Raw genomic sequence first — 19,500 nt, forward strand, 5'->3', positions numbered from 1 at the left:
GGTTAGGGTTAGTGATAGGGTTATGATAGTTATACAGGGTTAGTATCCAAAGAGCAGAGAGAGTATGATTCTCACTGGGCATAGATAGACTGATTGACAGTCACTGATTGACAGCTGTCTGCCAATCAATCAGTCAACACCTGTTGACAGCAGTAGCCTGATGATGTTGGAGGGCAAATCAGAATCTGTAATGGGGGCGATGGGTGACCCCCCCCCCCCCCCCCCGGGGGGCGTTTAATTAATTAATCACCATAAAACAACATTAACAATACACACTCTACCATCCTTCAGTGGTGGAAAAAGTACTCAAATATTTTACTTAAGTAAAAGTATCAATACTGCAGTGTAGAAATTCTTTGTTACAATTAAAAGTCCGTAATTCAAAATGTACTTGAGTAAAAGTATAAAAGTATTTGCATCAAAATGTACTTAAAGTACCAAAAGTAAAAGTACTCATTATACAAAATGTCACATTTCAAGTTTTCAAATGTACACAAGTCTTTTGAAAATAGATCTACAAGCTCACAATGGTTGCATCGTGATTCGTGACACATTGTGAGCTTGTAGATCTGCTATTTTCCAACATTTTAGTACTTTTACTTTTAGTACTTTCAGTGCATTTTTATACCGATACCTTTGTACTTTTACTCAAGGAATTTTTGAATTACAGACTTTTACTTGTAACAGAGTACTTCTACATTGCAGTATTGATACTTTTACTTAGGTAAAAACCTTTGAGTACTTTTTCCACCACTGGTTATGATCAAGAACGTGAGGCTTGAATGTCACTCGTTGACTCTGTGCTCTTTAGATACCTCAATACAATGAAATACTTCGCAAGTAGAAAAACTACCACTCAGAAAACAAACCTGTGACATGTTTTCTTTTATATTTCTGAACCGATTTTAGACAAGTGGCAGCGGTGGCCTAGTGGTTAGAGGGGCGGCCTTGATACCGGAAGGTCCCTAGTTCGATTCCCCAATTCATCACATTAATCATGAATCACCGCTGAATAGCCCTTGAGCAAGGCTTCCATGCAGGGTCTGGCTGTAAATAAGTTTCGCACTTAGTCCAACACCCTGGGTAAACAACAAACTTTGCTTTGCTTACAAAGGTCACAATGGTTCATAAATAGTGTTTGTTCATGAGCTGTTCCAGTCGGCTCCATCCACTGTAATGTATTTCAACAAACTTCCCACCCATGAGATATCTAGAGAACGGACGGAATTTATGTCCTTTCCTTTCAAAAGCCTCCTTGAGCCTATTTAGTGACCTATAGAAAAACTAGTGTGCACCACTTAAACATGGCCACTTGTAAACTAGCCACCAAACCACTTCAATGGTTAAACAGAACATCTACAGCATTGGTTCTCAAAGTGGGGTCCGGGGACCCCCAGGGGTACTTGAGGGGGTTCCAGGGGGTCCCCAGCTGAATGATGGATAGGAAATAAATGGACCCTTATGGGTCCGTAACTCTGAGAGTGTACAAATGGAACCAAATGGACCCTTATGGGTCTGTAACTCTGAGAGTGTACAAATGGAACCAAATGGACCCTTATGGGTCTGTAACTCTGAGAATGTACAAATGGAACCAAATGGACCCTAACGGGTCCATTTGGTTCCATTTGTGCACTCTCAGAGTTAAATTAACATTGATTTTACAATATGAATTGGGGTCCCAGAGATAGAAATGCCATTAAATGGGGGTCCGTAGCCTAAATGCATGTCAAACTGGGGGTCCTTGAAACTAAAATGGTTGGGAATCACTGCTAGAGCCGTAAAAATCTTCTCTTATGGGGGTCCCTGGCATCTCTTTTCAAATGGGGGTCCGTGGGCTAATAAGTGTCAATGTGGGGGTCCTTAACATGAAAAAGTTTGAGAACCACTGCTCTACAGAATGTCTGTCCGTCCGTCCGTCCGTCCGTCCGTCTGTCTGTCCATCTAAGTATTAAACCTATTTTTGTCAGGTCATTATAAGGGAAAATAAAGAAGAAATTAAAAGAATTTCAAGAATCTTACAAATAAACAATTAACTTAAAAAAAAGGTGATTGTAATCAAATAGCAGCCTATTGATGACATTATGTTTATGATCAAATAGTACAACCATGGCCAATGAGCTGAGGCCATGTTGTCATGACAACACAATGAATATGAAAAGAACAATATCAGACTTTTAAGAATCCATTTATTAAACAACATGCTCCCAGCAGTAGGAGAGGAAAGAGTTAAACATATCAACCCTAGAGTCACTATTCTGCTGTTGTCATCATAGATCACAATGACCTGAAAACAGCAGATCTACAAGCTCACAATGACCCCAGGCAGTAAAGTCAACAGGGTTTAAGTGGTTCAGTATAAAGGTTTATATACAAGAAACAACCATACTGTGATAATTACATGATCAAATATACATTGTTCCTCTGTCTATTGTGTCAAATCACATATAAAACAATCACATGTCAAATAATAGAGTAGATGTGTTTACATAAGAGACACAAGTATGATACTGTGATGACATCATCATCATCATCATCATCATCATCATCATCATCATCATCATCAGTGTTGATGGACAGTATTTATGATACATATTTATAAATGTGTGGAGTGGAGGTTTGAGCAGCGCTGTCTGATTTACATTAATCTAATCTGATCTAATCTAATCTAAACTGATCTAATCTAATCTAATCTATAATCTAATCTAATCTAATCTAATCTAATCTAATCTATAATCTAATCTAATCTAATCTCAGATCTGAAGCTGTGGTGATGACTGATTTTGAGGGGGTCTCATTTACACACATGTTGATTTCATAGGGTTAACTTCTTCCTGTCAAGGACCCCCATCTGATCATAGTTTAGACCAGGGACCCCCATACAAGACTTTGAAGATATATTTAAAGAATATTTCACGTTTTTCACATTTATTCAAGATTTTTTTGACAACAGGAGATCTACAAGATCTGTAAGCAACCACAACGCGTCACATGGCAGCGCGTTGTGAACTTGTAGATCAGCTATTTTTCAAATATCTGATGTATAAATAGAGGTTAAAGTGTTTAAACTGATTTTGATGCTATATTAACATGTTTAGCTGGGGACCCCCTGGAACCCCCTCAAGGACCCCTGGGGGTCCCTGGACCCCACTTTGACAACCACTGGCAGAGTTTGATACACACACACACACACACACACACACACACACACACACACACACACACACACACACACACACACACACACACACACACACACACACACACACACACACACACACACACACAATGGGTCTCAAAGTAAGGTCCAGGGACCCCTGGGGGTCCTAAGAAAAATGATTAATTTAATCTTTTTTTTTAAATCACTTCAACCACTTTGACCATGTTATACTTCACTATTCCAAAATAGCAGATCTATAAGCTCACAACGTGGCGCATCGCCGCGCGTTGTGAGCTTATAGATCTGCTATTGAGATTAACCCTTTAAGACCGGGAACGCATCTGTGTCATTTTAGATTTCTTTAGCTATTTAAAAAGAGCAGATCTACAAGCTCATAGCGCGGCACTCGGTGCCGCGCTATGAGCTTGTAGATCTGCTATTTCTGAAAAATCGTGAACAAATCTGTGCAAATCTTATTATATATATTTTAAAGCGAATATTTGTAACTCAAATCTTTGCTTCTGGTGATTTCTTCTAAATCCTAACAGTTTTCTGAAAAACATGCTATAATATCAGGTTCTTAAACTTTGTCATGTCAAGGACCCCCAAAATTATATGTATTTGCCCCGGACCCCCATCTCAAAATATGTTGTTCCAGGGACCCCCCAGAAGAAAACATTTGAGTTAAAATGTTCGCTTAAAAATATATTCAAAGATTTTCGGTGCCGCGCTATGAGCTTGTAGATCTGCTATTTTTGAAAAAACGTGAGAATTTGTGCAAATCTTTATTCCAAAATAACAGATCTACAAACTCAAAAAGCGTGTGAACTGTCAACTGTCATTTTAGATTTCTTTGGCTAAAATAGCACAGATACAAGTGCACAGATCATAGTGCCGCACTATGATCTTGTAGATCTTGTAGATCTTGTAGAGCTTGTATTTGGCCACAGACCCCCATCTCAAAATATGTTGTTCCAGGGACCCCCCAGAAGAAAACATTTGAGTAAAACAATTTTGCTTAAAAAAAACAGTATATAGATTTGCACACATTTTCACAATTTTTCAGAAATAGCAGATCTACAAGCTCATAGCGCGGCACTCGGTGCCGCGCTATGAGCTTGTATATCTGCAGTGGTGGAAAGTAACTAAGTACATTTACTCAAGTACTGTACTTAAGTACAATTTGAGGTATTTGTACTTTGCTTGAGTATTTCCAATTTCCAGTACTTTTACTTCTACTCCACTACATCTCAGAGGCAAATATTGTACTTTTACTCCACTACAATTATTTGAAAACTTTAGTTACTAATTACTTTTCAGATATAAATTATTACATTATAAAACATACATTATCCACTTTAGCCCTATTTTATACCTAGTCTATTTGAAAATAGCAGATCTATAAGCTCACAACGCGTCGCATCGCGACGCGTTGTGAGCTTGTAGATCTGCTATTTTCAAACATTGTAGTACTTTTACTTTTGGTACTTTAAGTATATTTTTATGCCAATACTTTTGTACTTTTACTCAAGTAAGATTTTGAACACAGGCCTTTTACTTGTAACAGAGTATCTTTATATGGTGGTATTGCTACTTTTACTTTTAATATCGGAGTACTTTTTCCACCACTGTATATCTGCTATTTTTGAATTACCAAAGAAATCTAAAATGACACAGACGCGTTCCCTTAAAGGGTTAAATAAATATGAAGAAACGTGTTATAATTGTGAACATTTTTAACAACACAAACCCTCTCTTATGTCAGTGTGCTGCTTCTATACCGTTTTATTTATGATGACATCACTATGATGTCACCATGAGTCAGTCATGCCCAAATATGGAGTTCTATGACGTCAGACTTAGCATGGTGTCAAAGTATCCATGGTAACCATGACAACCTGGACTCACTCAAACATGTGGAGTAACCATGGAGACCTGATGTCCTCCTCACATAGAGACTCTATCTCTGCTCACACAGACGTACTGAGGAGGGGGAGGAGACTAACCAGAACCCAGCATAGAGCGGTTCAGAGAATGTGTTGTGGAAGGTGAAGGTGTACAGGTGAGTCAGTGAGTCTGAGCAGACCTCATAAAAGGACAGATTCCCTAACGGACAGTCCAGATACACTGCTACTCTTTTGGAGAGCCTAGAGGGACGGACAGGGAGGACAGTCCCCTTACTATTGTGTATGACTCTGTATCTGTTATCATCACAGTCCAGACTCCAGGACTTATCATTGTATCCAAGCCCACAGTCATGACTACTTCCTTTCCTACTGATTCCTCCATAAGTCACTGCTATATAAACATCTCCATTCCTCTCTACCTCCCAGTAACAGGGTCCAGTCAGACCCTCTGTACACAGAACCTGTGGCCAGAAATCAAACCTGTCAGGATGATCAGGATGATGCTGATCCTCTCCATGTGTCGCCACCATGTTGTTCTCAGACAGAGAGAGGTGGCTGGATGCTGTGTTTGTGTTCAGTTTGAGATGAGAGAAATCTGATGAGAAAATAACACAATAAACATTAAACACATCATTCACTGAGTGACACACACACACACACACACACACACACACACACACACACACACACACACACACACACACACACACACACACACACACACACACACACACACAGTCTCTCTCTCTCTCTCTCTCTCTCACACACACACACACACACAGTCTCTCTCTCTCTCTCTCACACACACACACACACACACACACACACACACACACACACACAGTCTCTCTCTCTCTCTCTCTCACACACACACACACACACACACAGTCTCTCTCTCTCTCTCACACACACACACACACACACACACACAGTCTCTCTCTCTCTCTCACACACACACACACACACACACACACACACACACACACACACACACACACACACACACACACACAGTCTCTCTCTCTCTCTCTCTCTCTCTCTCTCTCTCTCTCTCTCTCTCACACACACACACACACACACACACACAGTCTCTCTCTCTCTCTCTCTCTCTCTCTCTCTCTCTCTCTCTCACACACACACACACACACACACACACACACACACACACACACACACACACACACACACAGTCTCTCTCTCTCTCTCTCTCACACACACACACACACACACACACAGTCTCTCTCTCTCTCTCACACACACACACACACACACACACACACACACACACACACACACACACACACACACACACACACACACACACACAGTCTCTCTCTCTCTCTCTCTCTCTCTCTCTCTCTCTCTCACACACACACACACACACACACACACACACACACACACACACACACACACACACACACACACACACACACACACACACAGTCTCTCTCACACACACACACACACACACACACACACACACACACACACACACACACACACACACACACACACACACACACACACACACACACACACACACACAGTCTCTCTCTCTCTCTCTCTCTCACACACACACACACACACACACACACACACACACACACACACACACACACAGTCTCTCTCTCTCTCTCTCTCTCTCACACACACACACACACACACACACACACACACACACACACACAGTCTCTCTCTCTCTCTCTCTCTCTCTCACACACACACACACACACACACACACACACACACACACACACACACACACACACACACACACACACACACACACACACACACACACACACACACACAGTCTCTCTCTCTCTCTCTCTCTCTCTCTCTCTCTCTCTCTCTCTCTCTCTCTCTCACACACACACACACACACACACACACACACACACACACACACACACACACACACACACACACACACACACACACACACACACACACACACACAGTCTCTCTCTCTCTCTCTCTCTCTCTCACACACACACACACACACACACACACACACACACACACACACACACACACACACACACACACACACACACACACACAGTCTCTCTCTCTCTCTCTCTCTCTCTCTCTCTCTCTCTCTCTCTCTCACACACACACACACACACACACACACACACACACACACACACACACACACACACACACACACACAGTCTCTCTCTCTCTCTCTCTCTCTCTCTCTCTCTCTCTCTCTTAGGACTAGACTAACCTCTCTAGGATACTGTACTGCATGATAAGGTAAGAAGAGTAAAGTTTTAAAAGCTGGTGGCGGCGGAGATGCCCCCCCCCCCCCCCCCCGATGCAGGGGGGGGAATGCCGTCCATGTCCATAAAACACGGGGCGAGAATAGCTACAGATGTCCGTTTTTCTGTTGAGGAAGTGTTGTTGGCTGTGGGTGAACAAGTGGGACATGAAAGCGTCTCATATGGGTCGCGCATTAATAAAGCTGTCGTTGTCTTTCTAAAAGAAGAACGGCTTGTCCACGCGCTAGTTGAAGCGGGGATAATGCTAGATGATAGCCTTGTTTGCGTGACTCCGTTGGCTGTACCGTCTACACGGGTTACAGTGTCAGGGCAGGGTCCCCCCTTTTATTCCAAATGAAGCACTGGAAAGGGAGTTGATGAGATTTGGAAAGTTTGCTACGAGGTTTAGGCACATTCGCCTCGGGTGCAGTGATCCTCGATTGCAACACGTTCAGTCTCTGCGGAGGCAGGCGCTTATGTTTTTGAATTGCCCAACGCAAACACTTGAAGTGTCTTTTAAAGTGAACTATGAAAGTGGGTACTATACGGTGTATGCAAGCACTGGGAGCATGAAGTGTTTTGAAGTGTGGCGATGTGGGCCACAAACGAGCGGGGTGTCCCCACAAAGACAGACCCGACGGCGGAGCTGTGGCGATGCGGAGAGGTTCTGGGAGGTGAGGACAGGGAATGAGAATGGGGAAAGAAGGGAGGGGGTGGAATCCACAAGCTCAGAACTAGCCAGTGGTGGGCAACAGGAGGAGGGTGAGGATGATGAGGAGGAGGATGAGGAAGATGTGGAGGAGGAGGAGGAGATGCCAGAGGAGGAGGAGGAGAACAGCTCAAAGTTATATGATTTTATAACGCTGAATGATCCATCTTGCTACTCAGTAAAGGAAATAAATCAGTTCTTGGATAAAACATATGGGAAACATACGGTTGATTTGAGTGAGTATTTCCCGGACATGGAGAAGTTTGTTAGATCTGTAACGGCAGCAAGGCAACAAGCTAGCTTAGATAAACTGAGTCAACGAAAAAGGTTCAGGTTGAATAAAGTAATGACCAAACTAAGGAAAGAAAAAACAAGGAAAGGAAAGGCTGTCGTTCTGCGTTTACAAAAATAAGAATGGGTGAACCACAAAAGGGTGTTTCTTCTGGGGTTTCTGCCTATACTGTTGTTTCACTACTTTTTATATTTATTATGGAAAGCCTGAGAATAGGAACATTAAACATAAATGGGGGCAGGGACAGGAATAGGAGAGGATTAATAAATGAAATGAGTAATGCAAAGCATATAGATGTTTTCTTCTTGCAGGAGACACATAGTACTCATGATAATGTGGTAGATTGGGGGATGAGTTGGGGAGGGCAGCATTTTCATGGCCATGGTACGAACGTCAGTGCAGGAGTAGCAATACTGGTCTCACCAAGAATAAACATGACAGACATTCATTTCTCCCAGTTGGAGCAGGGGAGGGTCATTATACTTCAGGCCACAATTAGAAATACGCAATTTACCTTTATAAATGTTTACGCACACAGCTCAGGTACAGAGCGTGTAAGGCTTTTTAATGTATTAAATAATATTATTGGACAGTACATAGGTAACTCTATGGTGGTGATTAGAGGAGATTGGAACTGTACATGTTTTTTTAAAGAGGACAGGATAGGTGAAGAGCCTCATCCCGGGTCAGCGTCGGTTCTATCCAGTGTTGTCACACAACATGGACTGAGAGATGCATGGAGAGAACTGCATCCAGTCACTAGACAGTATACGTGGACTAGGATCTCAGAGGGAAGGATCAGTGCTGCCAGGCTTGACAGAATATATGTTAACATAAACTACATTAACAGGGTTAGGAAGGCGTTTATAACCCCTGTGGGCTTTTCTGATCACCATTTGGTGATGATAGAAATAGCACTGAATGTACCAAAAATATGCAGTCCATTCTGGCATTTTAACACAAGGTTAACGCAAAACAAACAGTTCTGTGTATTTTTTTCTCGATTTTGGAAGGAATGGAGGGGGAAAAAATGAATTTGAAAATGTTGTATCATGGTGGGAGGTTGGAAAGGTACAAATTAAGACTTTCTGTCAACAATACGCTGCACACACTGCAGCGACACAAAAGAGCACCATGGAAATACTGGAAGAGGAAATAAGACTAATAGAGAAGGACATGATAAGTAGGTGAGACCCCAGCTATGCTACACAGTTGGGAAGGAAAAAACAATGTCTAGCACTCTACCTTCAGCAGAAGGCAAAGGGAGCGAGATAAGGGCAAGGATTTCCACCCTGAAGGATATGGATGCGCCAACATCTTTCTTCTTCAAGTTGGAAAGGAAGATTAAAAAACAGAACTTAATGCTCCACCTTAAACGTCCTAATGAGGAAATTACAACGGACACAAGAGAGATGAGAAAAATGGCAATGGATTTCTACAAAGAACCTTTTAGCGCTGGGGATTGTGACCAGGTTTCAGTGGGCGAGATCCACAAAGACTTACCAAAGCTAATGCCTGAGCAAGCAGCACGGCTGGACTCTGACATTAAAGAAGAGGACGTTTCTGCAGCAGTGCAGGAACTAAACTCTGGGCGCTCGCCTGGTATAGACGGGCTGCCTGCAGAGTTTTATAAGTGCTGTTGGGAACTGTTTAAAGAGGATTTGTGTGCTGTGTTTAAATGTTGTTTTGAATCTGGGAAGCTTCCTGTGAGCTGCACGAGAGCAGCAGCTCTGTTACCAAAGAGGGGAGACCTTGGTCAGTTGAGAAACTGGAGGCCGGTCTCATTACTATGTACAGATTACAAAATGTCTTTCTAATAGACTAAAAAAACACATGGACACAGTAATACATGCAAATCAAACATACTGTGTGCCCGGTCGTACAATAATGGACAATTTGTTCCTAATCCGGGGTGTTATTGATCTATCAACGACTCAGGACTTAGACCTGGGACTCCTTTCAATTGACCAAGAAAAAGCTTTCGACAGAGTACATCATGAGTATTTATTTAAAACCCTGGAAGCTTTTGGAATAGGCAGATCTTTTGTATCATGGGTTAAACTTTTGTATTCAGGAGCTTCTGTTGTGATAAAGATGGGGGGTGGACTTAGTTGTCCAGTGAGAGCGTACAGGGGGATACGGCAGGGGTGTCCGCTATCAGGCCAGCTCTACTCGTTAGCTATTGAACCATTTTTACACACACTTAGGAAAGGTTTGGGGGGGGTTTATGTGTCAAGGTGTAAGGGAGCAGAGGGCTGTAGTCCTATCTTCCTACGAAGAAGACATAACAGTTTTTATCAGAAGACAGGAAGATGTTGAGTGTCTTAGCAAGAGCCTGGCATTATATGAACAAGCATCATCAGCAAAGGTGAATTGGGGTAAATGTGAGGGCTATGCTATGGGCCAGTGGCAAGGCAACAGACTACCAACACTGCCGGCAGCTTTACAATGGAGTACAGAGGGGATGAAATGTCTAGGAGTCTTTCTGGGAAATTCAAATTTTCAGCAGAGAAATTGGGAGGGGATGATAGAGAAGGTGAGTGCCCGATTGTCTCAATGGACTTGGGTCTTGCCACAGTTGTCCTACAGGGGGAGAGTGCTGGTTGCAAACAACCTGATCGCCTCAATGTTCTGGCATCGTTTCACTGTGTTGGAGCCACCAGACACACTGTTGAAGGAGATTCAGAAGAGACTGGTGAACTTTTTCAGCACGTAACAGAACTAGAGCGGTCATTGCAGCGAGAGGCAAGCATGCAGCCAATACACAACAACGATAGCGCAACATAATCCGAATGATGGGGTGCTAGACCAGGGCCGTTCGTGGAAAAATTAAATAGACCAGCAAGATATAAAACCACTTTAAAAGAAACACGCACAGCTGAGATTAATACACGGTTTGATTAGAGTCAGCTAGAGCCCTGAGCTGCAGTATGTGATGGTGATCACTTTACTTCAAGTGTCTCAAACTAAAGACATTAAGACCTTCTTTGCTAGAAAGATGCATTCCAGATAATGTACAGAGTGCTGCGTTCATCCCAAACAGAAACCTGTTCATCAATTGCAATGGTACACTACAGTATAACATTCTGTACATGGGCATGTGTGCACATGCAACAGCCACCCATGTGAATGCAACGCATCTACTTAGCTAACACCCAATGCAAATTCATTCATATTAATTAGTCTAATAGTTTGGTTTTCAATTTGGCTTTTGTATTTTGCATGATATCCTAGTTGTTTATATTTGTGAAATAACCTTATTTAGGCTATTCTTTGAGACACACATACGGGTATTTCGGGGCGGTATTTCATGGACAACACAGCTTTCACCATTGGAACTGCATTACGCAACGCACACATTATTACAATAAGAATTTGTGGGTGTATTTCGTCATAGCGCAACATATGGTGAAATATTGTAGTGCAGGTCATCATAACGACCACCGATCTTGTGAAAAATGAAAACAGGACCACCAATTATTCTAAACTTTCCGGGATTCTGCCAATAATAATATTCTTTGAGACACATCCGAGTTTTTGCCGGATCAAACAAGGAATCATGTGACGTTGATCCCCTTCCCCTATTCGCTCATACTAGGACATGACGTATGTGCAGGCAGAATAATATTATTATTAATAAATAATAGGCTATTGGGGGGGGGGGGGGCAGGGTCATTCCAGAATTGGAGGACATTTTACGTCCCACCCATGAAATTTCTAATAATCAATGTACAAAATGCTAAATCATGCAGTTATTGTGTAACTTTTACTTGTCCTGAGACCAAATATAAATAGAGAAAAGATTGCTTGAAGATATTTTTTTAAATACCAAATAACCCCCTAAAATGCTGCTTTTCTCTTGTTCATAGATGTCTCTTTTTTAATCAACATAATATTTTAAATAAGTATTATTACGCAAGGAACCTGTGTCCCACAACTTGCAAGCAACCCTGTTACCTTTTTAGCATGGTAGAAGAAAGAGTGTGAGTCACTGATACACTGGTAGTGACATCATCAAACACTTTACTAACAGCATGGGTAGAGCAAAGGTATGTCCTCCGTTCTATTTTTCATATTTGTATAACCTTGTCTGCCTTAATTGAATGTCTCAATCTATCTCGGGCAACACTCTTATGCATATTATCATCTATAGACAAATACTTGAAAAAAATCTTTACTTATTTACTTAAAGTTGTACTAGGTAACTTTTACAAAAAAAACTAAAGCTAAATTGTATATCTTTTGTGAGTGGCAAATGTTTCACAACGTCCACTGCATGAATTTCACCCCCAAAAGCCTTTTCTATTATATTTTCTTTTCAACTTCAACTTCAAACAACTTTATTTTCCTTTCGGAACTTCGTTTGTGCAGTGGTTAAAAAGACAAACATACATATAGTCAATACATATATACCTATGTCACTATAAAATACACAAAGTACATTTAAAACTACTACTTAAAAGCATGATAAAACTTAAAAGCATGATAAAAAATAATATATTATATTGCAACCTATGTGTTAGCGTGTACACTACTAGCGTCCATCAGGTGGAATAGTCCAACGTGCTTGAGGGAGGGAGGAAGGGGGGGGGCAGGGCTCCACCAGACCTAGATGTTCAACAGTCTGATGGAGGTACTGTAGGTACAAAGCTATCTGAGCCCCTTTTTGTGAGTTTCGAAGCTCTGTAACGACGGCCTGAGGGCATCAGTTTGTATTGAGTGTGAAGAGTGTGTGTATTGTCCTGAACTATTTGAGAGGCCTTCTTTACTGTCCGTTTCTTGTGGATGCTGCTGAGTGGCTCCTGGTCCTTCCCAATGATCTTGCCACTGATCTTAACAACCCTGTTGAGAGGTTTCCGGTTAATGACCCGCATCACCCCAAACCATGATGTGATGTTGAAGGTCATGATGGATTCCACAAAGGACTTGTAGAAAGCCTGCAGGATTGATGGTCGGACCTGAAGCTTCCTCATCTTCCTCAGGAAGAACAATCGTTGTTGGCACATAGAGTAAATATTCTCTGCGTTGGTCTTAAAAGCGAGCTTGTGGTCGATGGTGGTGCCAAGATATTTATACTCCTCGACGCGCTCTATTGTCTGTCCATTTATCTCCAGGGCCGGGGGAGTGGGCGGGTCACGCCTGAAGTCCACCAGCAGTTCCTTTGTTTTGCTGGGGTTTAGGTCCAGGAAGTTGCTCTCACACCACTCTGCAAACCTGTCCATTACCCCAATGATGCGGTCATTGGAGTTAGTGGTGTCAACAATAACCGTGTCATCAGAGTACTTGATGAACAGCATCTCAGGGTCTGTGCTGCTACAGTCATCTGTATACAGGGTAAACAGGACTGGTGAGATAACAGATCCTTGTGGTGCCCCGGTGGATACAGTTCTGTTGGAGCTGTAATAGCCGTTGAATCTAACGGTCTGGTGTCTATCTGTGAGGAAGGAGAGAATGAGCAGTATGAGGTGGGGATTGACATTCATCCGGAGGAGTTTCTGTCCCATCAGATGAGGTTGCACGGTGTTAAATGCACTTGAGAAGTCCACAAATACCATCCTGACAAAGGACTTGGGCTTCTCCAGCTGTGTGTAGGTGTGATGCAGCAGAGTTGTCACCGCATCATCCACACCTCTCTGCTGCTTGTATGCAAACTGGAGTGGGTCTGTGTGCCCACTAACCTCCCTCTGTAGCTGAGGTAGAATGAGCCTTTCCAAGCTCTTCATCACCAGAGATGTTAAAGCTACGGGGCGGTAGTCATTATTGCAGGTGGGGTTATTTTTCTTAGGGACTGGGCAAATGATGGAGGACTTCCATATGGTTGGTATGGAGTGTTCAGACAAGGAGCGGTTAAAGAGTCTACAGAAGACATCAGCCAACTGCTCATGACAAACCTTCAGCAGGCGCCCACTGATTTTGTCAGGACCTAGGGCCTATTAAGGGTTTGTTCTCTTGAGCACCCTTTCCACCTCCCTTGGGTGAAACTCTAGGTTGGTGTTAGTCGCTGCATTACACAGGAGATTGGTGGTCAGCTCCTCCCTCTCCTGAGTGAAGTTGTGTGTGTCAAACCTGCAGTAGAAGCTGTTCAGGTTCTCTGCAAACTCCACACATTCCTCTGGTTTGTTGTTTTGCACGCCAGCAAGTGTCTTGACACCTTTCCAGGCATCTCTGGCTTTGCCCTCCTGGAAGAGCCTTTCCACCTTCTCCTTGTACTCCCTTTTGGCCTCTTTAATTTCCTTACTTAACCTGGCCTGAATCAATTTAGCCTCAATCCTATTGCCGGAGGTAAATGCAATTTTTTTGTGTATGTAAGTAAGTGTATGTTTTAGCTTTTTTGTGATCAAGGGTTTATTGTTTGAAAAAACTTTAACTGTCTTTTTTGGAATAATCATGTCTTCACAAAAAAGAATGTAGTCGGTAATGACCTCAGTAGCCTCCTCTAGACTAGTCCCCTCTGTGAACGTTTCCCAGTCAGTACAGTCAAAGCAAGCCTGCAGTGTCTCACTGGCCTCCTCATTCCACTGCTGCACCTGCCTTTTGATAGCTCCCTCTCTTTGTAGTGTAGTGCGGTAGACGGTGGCGGGCCGTCCTTCCCGCGAAAATGACGTCATCCGGCCGGAAAACAGAAACGGAAATGCACCGGTTTCGTGTTTGGAACTACCGCACTGGTTTCCTGTTTGGTCAGGGTCTACCGCGCTAACAACAAAAAGGAATCTCACGCTGTTTTTAAGACATTATAGGATTTGAAGATGAAAAAACAACAGCTAAAGAAAACACAGCTCACGGTAACTAATGCTCCACTGGCTAAGAGAAACAATCCGCAGATAGTATAAAACAATTCAAATAACTATTTTTGAAACGCTTCCGTCTTCCAGTGAAAACAAATGGAATTCTGGGTAATGCAGGCCTACGGAAAATACATGCAGTGACGGTAGTGACCAGCAGAGGCTGCTAAAAGTTGTTATTTGTGGACCTGCCTTGTATTGCTTTAAGTAAGTTTGTCCTCTTGATAAATAGCAACAGCTAGCTCAACAGCTAGCTTCTATTCCTGAGAAAAAGCTAACATTAGCATGGATTTGCAATCCTGTTACTTACAACCCTGTTACCCTGTTGATTAGAGTAAGAGGGTTGTACAACATTAACAGGGTTGCATTAATAGAATAAAAAAACCTATTATTTATGGTTCAATTAAAAACATTACATAATCTAAACTAATTTAGGTTAATCTACATATTTTAAACATTAATGCATTTTACAGACCATATTGTTTCCTTTCATTTTCACCATGTAGTCAAAATGAGTTACAGTTGTTTGGTGGCAGTGGTGGGATGCCTTTATGAATTGGACATCTGTGAAGTAGACCATGTGGTCGTGGAAGAGGCTGAGTTACCAGGTTGAACCCAGTTGAACAGAGGAGGAAAGAAAGTGTTTGGCCTAGGGGAGCATGGAGTTGGGCCTACAGTTAAAGGAGACATCGTCTCTGTTCCTGATCCATCTGACAGTTTCTCTGATAGCTGCCAAACCAAGTGATTAAGGACCAGTGGTGCGACCAAAAGAGGCTACATTGAGTACTCCAATGGCAACACCTGTTGATACTAGCTTCATGGAAGAGATGAGGAACTTTATGTCATTCTAAATCTAAACGGACTGAAGAAATCTTGCTTAACCAAATCAGACAGATAACAGACCAGATGCAGTCAGCGTCTGTAAAGATTGGACGTTAAAAGAACAATATTCTCTTCCAACATCTGGCCGTAACCAAGTCCAAACAGCTTCTGGTGCAATGGACACAGAGACATCACGACAGCCCATGCCACTGGATCAGAGACCTGATAATCCACCTAACCGAACTCCAGCCTCTCATGTTTCAGAACCGAGAATCCCGGACATCAGATTGTCCGGGATTGTCAGATTAAAACAGCAGTACTAAAAAAATTAAATGCTGCTGAAGACACTTATCGACAGAGGTTCTGCAGCACCATTGTTCCAGCAGAGGAGACTGTCAGAGAGATCTGACTGAAGGGGCTGTACAAGCGATGGATGCGTCCAGGCAGTCGTACCAAGGACGAGATTGGAGAGGTCATCATTCTACTACTACTATGATACTACTTGCTGGGGAGGGAGTTCAAGCTGCTGACTGACCACTGAGCCCTAAAATGGATGCACTCGATGCACCATCAGAATGCCTGCATCCTCCGGTGGTGTCTATAGCCCTCCAACCATACCAGTTCCCTATTAAGCATTTTCAGGGTAGGAAAAAACATACTATTTTTCAAGGTTACCTGAGGTGTGAGCAGTGTTGGGAAAGTTCACTTTTTACATGAACTAATTCAGTTCATAGTTCACAAATTTTAAAATGAACTAGTTCAGTTCATAGGTAGTTTTCATGGTTCCAAAAATGAACTATTTAGTAAATTTATTTTTCAATATGTTGCTGCGAGCAATTTTTTTTCAAAATTATTGCCACAGCCCATATAAAACCACAGACAGCAATTATTGTATCAGTTTTAACACTGAAACTATGTGTCAGATTATTAGGCCTACTATTACTAATAGTATTACTAATATTATATATATATATAATAAGGGTCTCTCTCTCAGCTAAGGGGTCCTTGACCTGAAAAACATTGAAGACCCAGGCCTGTGTTATTATATTATATGAATATAATCCAGGATTATGCCAGTTTTAAAAACATAGCAGACCTACAAGCCCACAATGAGTTGCATCCACGACGCGTTGTGAGCTTGTATGTCTGCTATTTTAGGTACGGGACACCGTCGTGCTGATAAGTATGAATTAGGCTCTAGCCCAGAGAGAACAGCAGCTGCAGCAGCAGAGAGAAAGAAACGGCATCAACAGTGAAAAGTTGTGAAAAATACTTTGTTTTAAACACAAGCAGTACACCCGGTCCCAGCAACGTTGTTGTTCATACGTGTGTGTAGTTAATACAGCGCAGAAGCTTTCTTTTATTACAAAATGATCTTGCGTCGGAGACAGCTGTGGATCATTATGGATTATGCGTCCACGCCTTTATCTCCTCCAGGCTGGATTACTGCAATGCACTACTCATCGGGATCCCTAGCAAGAGCCTCCAAAGGCTCCAATACATCCAAAACAGCGCTGCTAGGGTCCTGATGAGAGTGCGAAAATAGGACCATATCACACCCACCCTCCGCTCACTTCACTGGCTCCCCATCTCCTTCAGGACCGAATACAAGATTTCCCTTCTCACCCATCAGTGCATTTACGGCAACTCCCCCCCCCCCCCCACCTCAAAGAGCTCCTCACCCCAAAACCCGCCACCCGAAGCCTCCGCTCCAACAACACCAACCTTCTCGTTGTCCCTGACACCAACCTCTGCACCATGGGCGATTGTAATTGTTTTGTTGCCTATGCTGTTTTTATGCCTTGCTTTTAGTTGTAGCACTCTGAGATTCGTGAGAATGTAAAGTGCGTTATAAATAAAATGTATTATTATTATCACTCAGCGTACTACAATGACACAACAACTGATAAACGGACAGGGATTTTATAAAGCTAAGAGGTGCTTCTCTTGCATTTTTAACCCGAGGGGCTATCTGTAATCACGGGTGCTGCATAGTAGTCTGTAGTCTGCACGTAGATTGAGTTCACTCCGCGCTGCGCAGATGAATGTCAGACACCGCCTGGCTTTATCTTTTTTTTGGCTGATGGTGCGTTCATGGTGCCTCGGAAACACAGGATAGGATGAAATACAACATGACAAACCGATGTAACCATGGAAATTTGGGACACTCTTTAACCAAGTTATACTGTGAGAGAACGCCGTTCACAAACGCCAGAATGAACGCGTTCACAATAACGTTCATCTAGCGGATATACAGTACGTTCAGTTCATGTTCGCCCAAAATATGAACGAGTTCATGAACGATCGTTCATTGAACGTGTTCAGGCACAACACTGGGTGTGAGCCAAAGCGAGAAGGGGTGAAACATGTCATGGAAGCTAATTTCTCCATTCCCAAGATTCCAAACATGTAATTCCATTCATATTCATGTATTAGGTCATTGATTGTGTAATGTTTGCAAGAGGAAGGTTCAGATGCCTCTTGCTCATGTTTTCACTATTCACTTAATCTATTCTTTGTCTACAGACTTTAATTCTTGGACATAACCCTTTAAGAAGGAGGAGTGTTTATCCCCTTTAAGTTGTCATGTGATTTTATGGCTGTATTATTAATTTCAAAGAATAACATTAACACACATACTGTGTTTATTAACATTAACACAGTTTGTGTTAATGTCTGCATGTTATGGTTAATGGTTATGTCCTCTAACTTAATAGGCTTGGCCTAATTGAGGTGTGATCAATGTAAGTGGAACTACTTAGTAGAGTCTTTCCTGCTTGGTCAGTTAGCTGGTGACCAGGTATAAAAGGTGTTTGAAAACTAGTAATCAAGTTGGGTTGATGTTGGTGAGATGTGTGTCTTGTGTGAGCTCCTGTTTGCAAAATAAAACCTTGATTGATAGAACCATGAACAGCACTGCTGCCTCCAGGTCCATTTTCCATTTCCACACTACCTACCAACTATCCATGTGTAACATATTAAAAGTTATTCAAATAATTTTCTGTTAACAAAAGTTATTAAAAGACTAATTATGTGGTATGGAGCATTTATTTGTCCAACTGACAATAATCAAAAGTAATGTAGTTAGTCAACCCTGTTACTGTAATTTCATTCATCATTTATCATTTTAATCAAAAATAAGCATAAATTACTTACCTAATGGTAAAGGAATTATATATAAAAAATTGCCTTTGATGCCTGAGCTGAGCCGAACAAGGTTTTGATGTTGTTTAATACCTATTATTGATGAATATATAACAGCAAATTGTCAAATAGAAGGTTCATTTTTCCAAAATTCTGACGTCCAAATATCCTCCAATTCTGGAATGATCCGCCAGGTAAAATCCTGCCTAGGGCACCAAATTGCAGTACTGGACACCTCACATTGCTGGGCCCGGGGTATGGGAAGCCAGTCAGTCTGCCCGGAATGTCTCAAAGTAGAAACTTCTCTGCGCTGCTTACATTAAGTGCAAGGCATCAACTGTCATGATAACAGGCCATCATGAGGGCTGGTCCAATGTCCTTCTGAAAACTCAAAAGTGTCTCTTCTCTACACCTCAT

At 42.2% G+C, this 19,500-nt stretch overlaps 1 protein-coding gene across 6 annotated transcripts in view; it reads right to left on the reverse strand.

Annotated features, from left to right (window-relative positions):
• Nucleotides 1-4,612: 4,612 nt before the first annotated feature.
• LOC308079287 (uncharacterized protein) overlaps nucleotides 4,613-19,500 on the reverse strand; it is a 49,912-nt gene continuing 35,024 nt past the window's right edge. For all 6 annotated transcript variants that reach the window (XM_080420690.1, XM_080420692.1, XM_080420693.1 and 3 more), the window contains one exon: nucleotides 4,613-5,659. In XM_080420690.1, the coding sequence (XP_080276816.1) occupies nucleotides 5,118-5,659 (542 nt within the window). In that variant the 3' untranslated portion in view covers nucleotides 4,613-5,117. The remainder of the gene's footprint in view (nucleotides 5,660-19,500) is intronic.

This window comes from Gymnoscopelus braueri, assembly GCF_963280865.1.
Source record: "Gymnoscopelus braueri genome assembly, chromosome: 23".
NCBI lineage: Eukaryota > Metazoa > Chordata > Actinopteri > Myctophiformes > Myctophidae > Gymnoscopelus > Gymnoscopelus braueri.